This window comes from Lissotriton vulgaris, chromosome 1_1 (genome assembly GCF_964263255.1).
Source record: "Lissotriton vulgaris chromosome 1_1, aLisVul1.2, whole genome shotgun sequence".
Classification (NCBI taxonomy): domain Eukaryota; kingdom Metazoa; phylum Chordata; class Amphibia; order Caudata; family Salamandridae; genus Lissotriton; species Lissotriton vulgaris.
In genome coordinates this window covers 1,406,825,938-1,406,838,445 of record NC_141685.1, presented here as the reverse complement: position 1 = coordinate 1,406,838,445, position 12,508 = coordinate 1,406,825,938, and the positions used below count along the sequence as shown (strand labels likewise).

The 12,508-nt window shown below is 50.0% G+C and overlaps 1 protein-coding gene across 2 annotated transcripts in view; it reads right to left on the bottom strand.

Annotated features, from left to right (window-relative positions):
* The window catches only part of LOC147750600 (uncharacterized), a 146,936-nt gene that overhangs the window by 107,069 nt on the left and 27,359 nt on the right, over positions 1-12,508 (bottom strand). For both annotated transcript variants that reach the window (XM_086967146.1, XM_086967152.1), the window contains exons 4-5: positions 3,674-3,811; positions 529-666 (exon numbers count right to left, since the gene is read on the bottom strand). In XM_086967146.1, coding sequence (XP_086823272.1) covers positions 529-666; positions 3,674-3,811 — 276 coding nt within the window. The remainder of the gene's footprint in view (positions 1-528; positions 667-3,673; positions 3,812-12,508) is intronic.

Here is a 12,508-nt window from a genome sequence, read left to right as displayed (position 1 = left end):
GTTGTGGGCTGAATGTTTACGTATGACAACATGCTGCGGGGGGCGGGTGGGATGCAGCTCATTGATTTCTTGGTTTTATAATGCTGGTCGTATATGTAACATTTTGCTGATTCCTGCAATAAAAATATATTTCAAAAAAAATAAATAAATAAATAAACCGAGATTTGGGTCAGGTGATATTGTTAACCGAATGCACTAGTTTACAAGATATTAAAATACACCAGTAATAGCTGAAACTCAAGTTTGAAACAATATGCAGCTGTTAAAGACAAAGCAGTTTCGAAAACATTCTTTTCAGTTAGTTAGTTTTAACAATCACAATAGGTAATCATTTTAATACCTTGGTCAGTTTTAGTTAACACACTATTAATGGGATTTCAGTATTAAAAAAAAGATTGTTAGAAAAACAATAACATACTTCCACCACACCCCTCTTTACTCCAACATTCAAATATTAGGATGCTAAGATATTTTGTAATCTATCAATACTTTTACACAGTGCCTGTTGAAAGCTGGGTGTTGACATACCCCTGGTGCTTGAACAAACAGCGGTGCTTTGCGACGTTTTACCCATTCGAGTGGGCGTTGCTCACGTGAAGACTTCATGAAACTGCGCTGCAGTCCACTAGTGCTGGCCTGCTGGTCATCCTGTGTCTTATCCAGATCCTAGCGATGGTCAACATAAGAAAACAGAAGGACAAATCTTCACAACAAATAACACTTCTTTCATTAAAAAGCAAACAAAATCAGCAATGCAAGAAGCCATGCTTTGTCTCGCTGCTAGCCAGGAAATAGGAGCAATGTCGAAATTAAAGCTCACCCAAATACCTAGTTTGTTTTTTTAAAGAAAAACGTGAATAATCAATATCCTCTCCCTATCCCACCATTTTATTATATATCTTAGAAACTTTGATCTATTCTTAACATTTAAATCAGGAACAAAGAACCCCTCCCCCACCCCGACTGTAAATAGAGCCGCGCAGTCCTACAGAAAGCTCACAATGAAACAGGCAAGTTAAGTGAAACCTCTTATGCTCTTATTGTACCTATACTCCAGTTCGTGAGATCGCTCATAAGCATCAACATTGTAAAAAGAGGCATGAGGGACTGTCAGAGGTAGGGTTGGTGGACGGCTGTCGACAGCACAACCCTATCACCCGGCCCTACATGTTCTTTTCAGCGGCACACCAGACCTACGCCCATTTGGATTTCTTTCTGACAACCCGCGTGTTACCGTAGGGATACTAGACACCGCCAAAGGCATGGCATCCCTCTCATATCCTTCCCCTATCACTCTCACTTGGCAGTTGGAGGGAGACCATCATAGACGGAGGGTGTGGAGGCTTAATCACAAACTGCTTACGCATGCAAAGGGCCATGCAAACTTTTTGGGACACTAACAATGTCCTTCTTACCCCTGCTCACTGGCTGTGGAATACTCTGAAAGCGGTCATCAGGGGTCAATTCCTGGCAATAGCGGCTAAGCTGAACCAGGATAGGAAGGAGAAACGGGAACAATTGGAGGTGTAGTGTAGTTCCTATATTCCCAATAGGCTCTGTGCATTGGAATAGTATATCCTGTACTTTAGATGTAGGACTGAAGTCGACTAGGTCTCTACTGAATATACTAGATTTAATTGTGTGTGTGCCAGCTAGCTCAGAGTTCACTAGAAACTTTCCGGAATGAGATTAGTTTCTGACAACCGCTTAAAACATGACAACTTTGTTTCCCAAGAATAAGAAATATATCTCCAGAGGTGCGGAAACAATAGATAGCTATTTCACCTAGTCAATTGTGCATGCTTCGTTTCACCAGAAGTGCAGAGAAATAGAGAGACGGGCGTTTTCAATAAAATATATTTATTGAACAGTCTTCTTTCTCAAGCATAAGAAATGAACTGCTGCAATCGTAATACTCGCGGTAAAGTACAAAGCGTACAGTACGAAGAGTATTATAAAATAATATTGTAAAAGCATGATATGGTTTCTAAGCCATAAAATACCTAAAATGCATAAAATACATACAGTGATAAATAATGACTAAAAGTACTCAACTGGTGCTTCTAAAATACACCTACCCCGGTGTACCTAACCTAGGTCTAGTACAAGGGAAGAAGTAAGGAAGGTGTAGCCTAGTTTTAGTATTTTTTGCCAAGAATCTAATCCAAGAATTCTCTTAGGGTCTAATCAGCTCCGTACCTTGGTTTTAGAATGTAGGAGGTCTGGTATCTCTCTCTCAGGACTCGATTTCCCAACAACCCGCAAGAGTAGCCTGGAAACAGCGGAGCTGGATTTCTCGGCTGGAGAAAGTACAGCGTCTCTCAGTGCGTCAGCTGGAGGGTCGGCTTCCTTCGGCACTTGCTGCAGCAGGGCACGTCGGGCAAGTAGATAGTTGAACTGCTCGAAACCACCGTGTGTTTGTTAGGACAAGTGTGGGCATATTTATACCTTGAAGGTGCCGAGTTTGACGTAAGATTGGACATAATAACGTCATTAAAGACTTAATTCTCTGAAAACTCCATGAGTTCTTGGATAAATTAAATTTCATGCAGGGGGAAGTCCCTGACTGCTGAATGCGGGTTTTCCCAAGAAATCGTTGCAGAATTTCGGAACTAGTGGAAGTAGCCAAGCCGTATTAGGACTACTTGAGCTATGTCTTAATATGGTTATGATTTTTATGCCTATATAAGGATACGATATTTTATACCTATATAAGGGCATGAAGGGGGAATGGCTTGGTGCCGAAGAGAATGGCGGCGTGAGCTCAGAGCTCCGCGCCCGATCCCCGCAATCATCCTGAGAACAGGCGCGACGACACCCGCGGAGGCGCTAGTTTGCAGACCGGAGGCAGCGAGAATCTGAGCCGGAGGGCAGCGGGGCGCCCGGCCCGGAACGGGGGCGAGAGAAGATCTGAGCTCCACGCCACTGGGGAGCGTCCAGCGGCTGCCGCCTGAAGATCTGAGAGGCGGAGGGCCCGCCCGCCATTGAAGAAGTTGGTGGGGGTGCAAGCGGGAAGCGATCAACACCGGAAGCACAGTGCTCACCCAGTCGGGGTAGAGATACTCCATAGTGCTTCCGAATTGATGAGACCTAGGCCCCCGGGGAAGGCAGAAGAGGGGCTGAGAATATCCTTGGCTGACCCGGGAGGATCGGAGAGTCCGACGGCGTGGCAGTTACCGCCGAGTGGGAAGAAGGACTACGGCAGCTAACTACTGGGGACCCCGCATACGGAGAGAACCGGTCAGCGGGGTCTGGGGGACGGGTGGCACCGGACGAGCCCTGCAGTGCGGTTAAGGGGGAAAGAGATACCTCTGTGAGATCCGACCGCGACTGGGAAGCCCTTGCCCGCGCTCCGGGGCACTAGAGAATACGGTGAGACCAAGAGGGACCGGCGTCGGCGTATTCACCACGTTGAGGATAGAGCGGAGAAACATTCTTTTCAGTTAGTTAGTTTTAACAATCACAATAGGTAATCATTTTAATACCTTGGTCAGTTTTAGTTAACACACTATTAATGGGATTTCAGTATTAAAAAAAAGATTGTTAGAAAAACAATAACATACTTCCACCACACCCGTCTTTACTCCAACATTCAAATATTAGGATGCTAAGATATTTTGTAATCTATCAATACTTTTACACAGTGCCTGTTGAAAGCTGGGTGTTGACATACCCCTGGTGCTTGAACAAACAGCGGTGCTTTGCGACGTTTTACCCATTCGAGTGGGCGTTGCTCACGTGAAGACTTCATGAAACTGCGCTGCAGTCCACTAGTGCTGGCCTGCTGGTCATCCTGTGTCTTATCCAGATCCTAGCGATGGTCAACATAAGAAAACAGAAGGACAAATCTTCACAACAAATAACACTTCTTTCATTAAAAAGCAAACAAAATCAGCAATGCAAGAAGCCATGCTTTGTCTCGCTGCTAGCCAGGAAATAGGAGCAATGTCGAAATTAAAGCTCACCCAAATACCTAGTTTGTTTTTTTAAAGAAAAACGTGAATAATCAATATCCTCCCCCTATCCCACCATTTTATTATATATCTTAGAAACTTTGATCTATTCTTAACATTTAAATCAGGAACAAAGAACCCCTCCCCCACCCCGACTGTAAATAGAGCCGCGCAGTCCTACAGAAAGCTCACAATGAAACAGGCAAGTTAAGTGAAACCTCTTATGCTCTTATTGTACCTATACTCCAGTTCGTGAGATCGCTCATAAGCATCAACATTGTAAAAAGAGGCATAAGGGACTGTCAGAGGTAGGGTTGGTGGACGGCTGTCGACAGCACAACCCTATCACCCGGCCCTACATGTTCTTTTCAGCGGCACACCAGACCTACGCCCATTTGGATTTCTTTCTGACAACCCGCGTGTTACCGTAGGGATACTAGACACCGCCAAAGGCATGGCATCCCTCTCATATCCTTCCCCTATCACTCTCACTTGGCAGTTGGAGGGAGACCATCATAGACGGAGGGTGTGGAGGCTTAATCACAAACTGCTTACGCATGCAAAGGGCCATGCAAACTTTTTGGGACACTAACAATGTCCTTCTTACCCCTGCTCACTGGCTGTGGGATACTCTGAAAGCGGTCATCAGGGGTCAATTCCTGGCAATAGCGGCTAAGCTGAACCAGGATAGGAAGGAGAAACGGGAACAATTGGAGGTGTAGTGTAGTTCCTATATTCCCAATAGGCTCTGTGCATTGGAATAGTATATCCTGTACTTTAGACGTAGGACTGAAGTCGACTAGGTCTCTACTGAATATACTAGATTTAATTGTGTGTGTGCCAGCTAGCTCAGAGGTCACTAGAAACTTTCCGGAATGAGATTAGTTTCTGACAACCGCTTAAAACATGACAACTTTGTTTCCCAAGAATAAGAAATATATCTCTAGAGGTGCGGAAACAATAGATAGCTATTTCACCTAGTCAATTGTGCATGCTTCGTTTCACCAGAAGTGCAGAGAAATAGAGAGACTGGCGTTTTCAATAAAATATATTTATTGAACAGTCTTCTTTCTCAAGCATAAGAAATGAACTGCTGCAATCGTAATACTCGCGGTAAAGTACAAAGCGTACAGTACGAAGAGTATTATAAAATAATATTGTAAAAGCATGATATGGTTTCTAAGCCATAAAATACCTAAAATGCATAAAATACATACAGTGATGAATAATGACTAAAAGTACTCAACTGGTGCTTTTAAAATACACCTACCCCGGTGTACCTAACCTAGGTCTAGTACAAGGGAAGAAGTAAGGAAGGTGTAGCCTAGTTTTAGTATTTTTTGCCAAGAATCTAATCCAAGAATTCTCTTAGGGTCTAATCAGCTCCGTACCTTGGTTTTAGAATGTAGGAGGTCTGGTATCTCTCTCTCAGGACTCGATTTCCCAACAACCCGCAAGAGTAGCCTGGAAACAGCGGAGCTGGATTTCTCGGCTGGAGAAAGTACAGCGTCTCTCAGTGCGTCAGCTGGAGGGTCGGCTTCCTTCGGCACTTGCTGCAGCAGGGCACGTCGGGCAAGTAGATAGTTGAACTGCTCGAAACCACCGTGTGTTTGTTAGGACAAGTGTGGGCATATTTATACCTTGAAGGTGCCGAGTTTGACGTAAGATTGGACATAATAACGTCATTAAAGACTTAATTCTCTGAAAACTCCATGAGTTCTTGGATAAATTAAATTTCATGCAGGGGGAAGTCCCCGACTGCTGAATGCGGGTTTTCCCAAGAAATCGTTGCAGAATTTCGGAACTAGTGGAAGTAGCCAAGCCGTATTAGGACTACTTGAGCTATGTCTTAATATGGTTATGATTTTTATGCCTATATAAGGATACGATATTTTATACCTATATAAGGGCATGAAGGGGGAATGGCTTGGTGCCGAAGAGAATGGCGGCGTGAGCTCAGACCTCCGCGCCCGATCCCCGCAATCATCCTGAGAACAGGCGCGACGACACCCGCGGAGGCGTTAGTTTGCAGACCGGAGGCAGCGAGAATCTGAGCCGGAGGGCAGCGGGGCGCCCAGCCCGGAACGGGGGCGAGAGAAGATCTGAGCTCCACGCCACTGGGGAGCGTCCAGCGGCTGCCGCCTGAAGATCTGAGAGGCGGAGGGCCCGCCCGCCATTGAATAAGTTGGTGGGGGTGCGAGCGGGAAGCGATCAACACCGGAAGCACAGTGCTCACCCAGTCGGGGAAGAGATACTCCATAGTGCTTCCGAATTGATGCGACCTAGGCCCCCGGGGAAGGCAGAAGAGGGGCTGAGAATATCCTTGGCTGACCCGGGAGGATCGGAGGGTCCGACGGCGTGGCAGTTACCGCCGAGTGGGAAGAAGGACTACGGCAGCTAACTACTGGGGACCCCGCATACGGAGAGAACCGGTCAGCGGGGTCTGGGGAACGGGTGGCACCGGACGAGCCCTGCAGTGCGGTTAAGGGGGAAAGAGATACCTCTGTGAGATCCGATCGCGACTGGGAAGCCCTTGCCCGCGCTCCGGGGCACTGGAGAATACGGTGAGACCAAGAGGGACCGGCGTCGGCGTATTCACCACGTTGAGGATAGAGCGGAGAATCTGGGGGAGGCCCAGTACCCAGTGCGACGACCAGGAATAGGGGAGGCTTCGGCTCGGATCATGGACGGCTGAAAGGCCCTGGGACAGCTCAAATAGCGGCTGGGGAGCAGCCCTCCCCGGTGAGACGGCCCCAGCTGGAGCGAAGGTCCTGACCGCGGATAGGTCAGAAGCTACATCCTGAGACCTGCCCTCTGTTGCTGACAAACGCAGTGGCAGACCCTCAAGCAGTAGTGAGTACAGTGATCAAGCCCAGTGCAGTTATACGGAGAGAGTGGGGGCCGGAGGGGGCTTCCCGAGGCTGAGGCGACCACAAACGGGCGGAGGAGGTGGTCTATTGGTGGAGGGAGGCCGTGGGCTCCAGCTTGGTGACAAGATCAAGTCCGAAATTCCCGGTGGCCGGTCGGAAGGGGCACTGGCAGCCCGAGGTGGACTGCTGCCGCGATATCGCGAACGGAAGGTGGCCATTGAGCCTTTCCAGTAGCTAATCGGAGACTTACGGATACTGTGGAGAGAAGTAGCCTGGCATCATGGTGAAAAACAAGGGGAGAACGGAGGGAGCTGCGACCTCTGATGCTTCAGAGGGAGGCCCTACAGGGCCTTCGGACCTGCAGCAACTTCAGGACCGCATACTGGAGGCTATTGCGGCAACGAGAGACACTCTGCAGCAAGACATTGCGCAGGTGGTGTCAGGACTGGGTCTCCTGAGAGTTGACCACGACAAACTCAAAGACAGAGTCAAAGGGACCGAGGACACTTTAGGTGAATTAGCCCCAGCCCACAAAAATATGGAGGTGAGGCTCACGGACGCGTTGGGTAGGATACAAATACTGGAGAGGAGTGCCGAAGATGCCGAAAATAGGAGTCGACGCAGTAATGTCCGAATAGTGGGCCTTCCCGAGAAAACAGAAGGGGAAGATATGGTCGAGTTTCTGGACAATTGGCTTAGGACCACGGTGGCGCTGGAAGGCTTGTCGCCATTCTTCACACTGGAACGAGCTCTTCGGGTCCCGGCTAGGTCCCCAAAGCCTGGCCTGCCCCAGAGGCCAATCGTAGCCAAATTCCTGCACTATAAAGACAGGGACCTTCTGCTCCAGAGAGCCCGCGATGTAGGGCCATTTCAGATTGCGAACAGTAAAGTGACACTGTTTCCTGATTACACTTTTGAGACGCAGAGACTACGAGCCTCCTTTTTATCTCTCAAACGCGAACTGTGCACTGAGGGCATTCGGTACTCACTGCTCTTTCCAGCTAAGCTCAGATTGGTAATAGATGACAAAACACACTTCTTCACCACATCGGCAGATGCTTGGGCTTGGTGGGAGACATACAAGGCGGGCACGGACGGTGCCAGAGTCCGAGAGGAGAGGGAGCGAGCAAAGACGCAGATACGGAAATCACAGAGGCTGCGTTGGCGAAGACAAGGCTCGCGGAGATCATCGATATCTTAGACAGAGATGGAACGGCAGGCGGCGCTGCAGGCAGTGGAATCGCTATCGAGTCAGGTGACTCCCCCTCAAGACAAGGCTCGCACTCGGAGGACCTAGTCACGGGATCGGAGACGGAGCATTCAGAAACGCACAGCACCAGGGGCCCGCAGGTGACACCACAAACGTCAGAAGAGATCCAGAATAACTGATACGGAGGGACTGAGCAGAGGGCACTCATGCAGAAAGGAGAATTTTAGAACTGTAAGGTACTGCGGACAGGGGTTGCTGACCGGGATATCAGACCGCTGCTACTGGGGGGTGCGGGGGAGGGCTTGCGTAGCGGCCTAAGGCCTAAGCCACAACCCGATTGCCCTTAAGGCACTCACGGTTACGACTGTGAACTAGTTGGGGAGTTGTGTGAATTGACTAAGTTTGGATGGGTACTGATAGTTCGATATTGGGGCCTATTCTGGGGGGGTGTGTAAGGGAAATGTTGGGGTTGCTTTAATTTTCTGGCAGGGGAAGGCTCCGGGACACGAGGGAATCACAATGCCAGCCAGTTCGAAGGCTAGTTGGGGGGACACCACCACTTATGATGCAACTGAAGAGCGGAAACTCCTGCGATGTGAACTATGGGACAATGGCTAATGCACACACATTGCGATGTATAACCTGGAATGTGCGGGGTTGCACACAATGGCAAGAAGGCACAAGGTACACGCTTATCTGGTCCGCAGGGGGGTGCACATAGCGCTATTACAAGAGACACACCTTACCAAACCAGAGCGGGTAGCACTGCAAAGGAGATGGAGGGGTCAGATTTTCAACACCACTTACTCAGCATTCGCTAGAGGGGCTCTGATATGGGTATGGGCAGGTACCCCGTTTCAGGCGACCAGGCACATAATAGACCCTGAGGGTAGATACGGGGCAGTGGAGGGCAGACTGCGGGGCAGGGACATAGTACTGTGTAGTATATATGCGCCGAACACTGACCAGATGGCCTTCTTCACGAGACTGTCGGGGACACTGGCACACTTCTTAGCGGGTCCGGTCCTGATTGGGGGAGATTTTAATTCAGTAGCGGACACAATACTAGACAGATCCCACCCACCACTGGGAGACTCCCCCGTACATCGCCTTTCGAAGGGTAGATTAGATTGGCAAGAGAGATGGGGTTTGACGGATGCTTGGCGCACACATCACCTGGCTGAGCGAGACTACTCGTACTTCTCGAGCCTCCATGACCTCTATGTCCGGATTGATGCAATTTTGTGCTCTCGGACTGTAATGCAGACGGTGACACAGACCGAGTACCTCACCAGAACAATTTCAGACCACAACCCCTTGCTGATTAATTTAGACTTTAGGTAATGGAGGTGTCGCGTGTCCCGACTTGGAGGTTACGGCCTGAGACACTAGATGATCCATTGTTTCACGTGACGCTAGAGGAGGGCATAACCCAGTACTTCGCGGGAAACGAGGGGTCCACGGATTCCAGAGCGATGGTATGGAACGCCTTTAAGGTGGTAATTAGAGGTCAGTGCATTGGGAAACATGTAGGCGTACGGAAGGTATTATTAGAGGATCTGCAGAAAGTGGATTCTAAGCTGAGAAAAGCCGAGAAAGCACGACCGGGCCACCCGAGCTCCAAGAGGAGGTCAGCTTAGATAAAGAGGCAGTGGCGGTAGAAGTGGAGCGCCTCCGCAGCTTCGATCATAGAGCATACACACTCAGGGCGCATGTTGAGGGGGACAAAGCGGGGACTTTGCTTGCATGGCTAGCCAGCCCCACTAAACGTAGCTCCCCGATATTGGCTGTTGAGGGAGAAGGGGGTCACATGAAGTACTCCCAAACGGCGATACTAGACAGCTTTCAGGGATATTACGAGAACCTCTACAGGAGCGCGCTGGTGGGGCAGGGGGACAACATTCAGGCTTTCCTTGCAGACCTACACTAGCCGAAACTAGATCAGGAATAAGCGGATGGCTTAGGAAGGGACATAGAATTAGGGGAGATCAGAGGGGCGGTTAAACGGATGGCTTGCAACAAAACGCCGGGTCTGGATGGGTTGCCCATTGAATTCTACAGCAAATACCTAGATTTGCTGGCGCCGCGGCTACAAACAATATATAATGAGGCCAGGACGACTGGCCACCTGCCCCAATCTATGGGGGAGGCACTGGTGGTACCTCTACTGAAACCTGGGAGGGAAGGCGAAAGCCAGGCCTCTTATAGGCCGTTATCCATGCTAACCACGGACTATAAAATATTAACTGCCATTCTGGCAGCGAGGCTCCTACAGCACATGCCCGACCTGGTCCACACAGACCAATCGGGTTTTATCCCTGCGCGCAACACAACGGTAAATATAAGGAGACTTACAAGATTAGTCGAAAGTCCACACACGGAAGCCCAGACACCCCATGTCCTGTCGATAGACATAGAGAAGGCGTTTGATAGTCTGGAGTGGGAGTACTTATACGGAGCCATGGAACGCTTTGGCTTGGGAGATGGCTTCATCAAGTGGACGAGAGTCCTGTATGCGGAAGCGGTGGCTAGAGTGAGGATAGGACCCCTCGTTTCACACCAATATCCGGTGGAACGAGGTACCAGACAGGGCTGCTCCCTATCCCCCCTACTGTTCGCCTTGGCGATTGAGCCCCACACGGCTGAGGCCAGGACGGGTAAACACTTTCAGGGCATAGATGGCAGAGGGGGCCAACAATTCATCTCCTTATACGCGGATGACCTTTTATTATTCCTAGAAGACGGCTCACAGGCACTGAAGGGAGCGGAGAGGTTGCTAGAGGGATTTGGTGACCTCTCGGGGCTGAAAGTCAACTGGTCCAAAACTTGCTTGTTTCCTCTGAGGCGGGACGCGATGCGGCCCGACCACCGACCCGAGATTAGACGGGAGCCCACCTGTCTGAAGTATTTAGGAGTTTACATATACCACACAGCGGCAGACCTGCTGGATGGTAATGTGGACCGCTGTATGCGAGCACTGAAAGGTTGTATGGCCTTTTGGGCCACGCTCCCACTGTCAGTCACTGGGTGCATCTCTTTATTGAAAATGATCGCCCTGCCGCGGCTCCTGTATTACTTTCGCACCCTCCCTGTCTGGATACCTAGATCCTTCTTTGGCCGACTGAAATCTCAAATGACCTCCTTCATATGGGGGACGGGCATATGCAGAGTGGCGCTGGCGACGCTTCTCCGCCCGAAAGATGAGGGCGGACTGGAGGTCCCAGATTTTGAGCTCTACTATTTAGCTGCTCAATTGCAGATCTTTACGCAGGAGATAGCGAGAGTATACCGAGGTCCAGAGAATGGGAGAGGCGGGGGCACACCACGCCATGTTCTGGCCTATATCACTTTGCAGCAAAGGATCGCCCTTCGGGATTTGACACTCGAGGAACAGACGAGGAACAGGAGATTGGTCACAGTTTCTGAGCTGGGAAGACGCAGGAATACAAGTGGTGGGAGACCTCTACGAGGACGGGGCACTTATCCAATATCAGGAGTTGCAGGAGAAATTTGGGTTGCCAAGAGGGGGGTACTTACTGCATGCTGCAGTGACTAGGGCTATACAATCGCACTGGAAGGGGGGACTTGTAGAACCACAGACGACCATGGCCAGTCAGTACACCATGACGGCAGCTGGAACCTACAAGGCGGTAACATGCTTGTACTCCAGAATGCTCCAAGAAAACCTGCCACCACTGACGGTGCTGAAGGAAAAATGGGAAACGGACCTTGCCAGGGAGATTCCCGAGACGACTTGGGCCCAGCTAGTGAGACGAGCTAAGAATAGCACGAGAAATGCGCGCTTTCAACAGATCCACTTTTACGTGCTGCATAGGGCTTACATGACCCCGGGCAAAATCAGGAAGTATTTTGGAACGGCCAACGCGGCATGTCCAAGATGCGCTTTGGAAGGGGCGGAGCTGGAAAATATGCTATGGTCCTGCCCTGACCTCCGGGAATACTGGCGGGCGGTAGGCGACACTTTAAACGAAGTGACGGACAGAACATTGCAGTATGATGTAGCGATATGCCTGCTACACTGGTTTCCACACACGCCTAAAAATAAAACCACAAGCAAATTTATAGACATGGGCCTGATCATAGCTAAAAGAGAAATCACACGACACTGGAAGGCGAGAGTGGGCCCCACACACAGGAGATGGGTCAATGAGTTCTTGAAGAGGGCCCCGTGTGACAGTACGCATCACTACCAGACGGCTCGCCGTAAACTAGACGATAGAGCATTGGAGACGGCGGCGGCTTGGGAGGCATTGGTCCAAGGCTTGCGAGATAGCACACTACAGGAGGATGAGGGTGACCTGGACAGGAACGAAAACGGCTCCCGCAACACACCGGGGACATCACACATCTAAGCAGACACTGACTCCTGATTGAACCCAAAGATGAGATAGTGGCGAGAACTTCTGAGTAGGTGGTGGACACTGGGGAGGGGGGGTGGGGAGGGGATGTTGGGA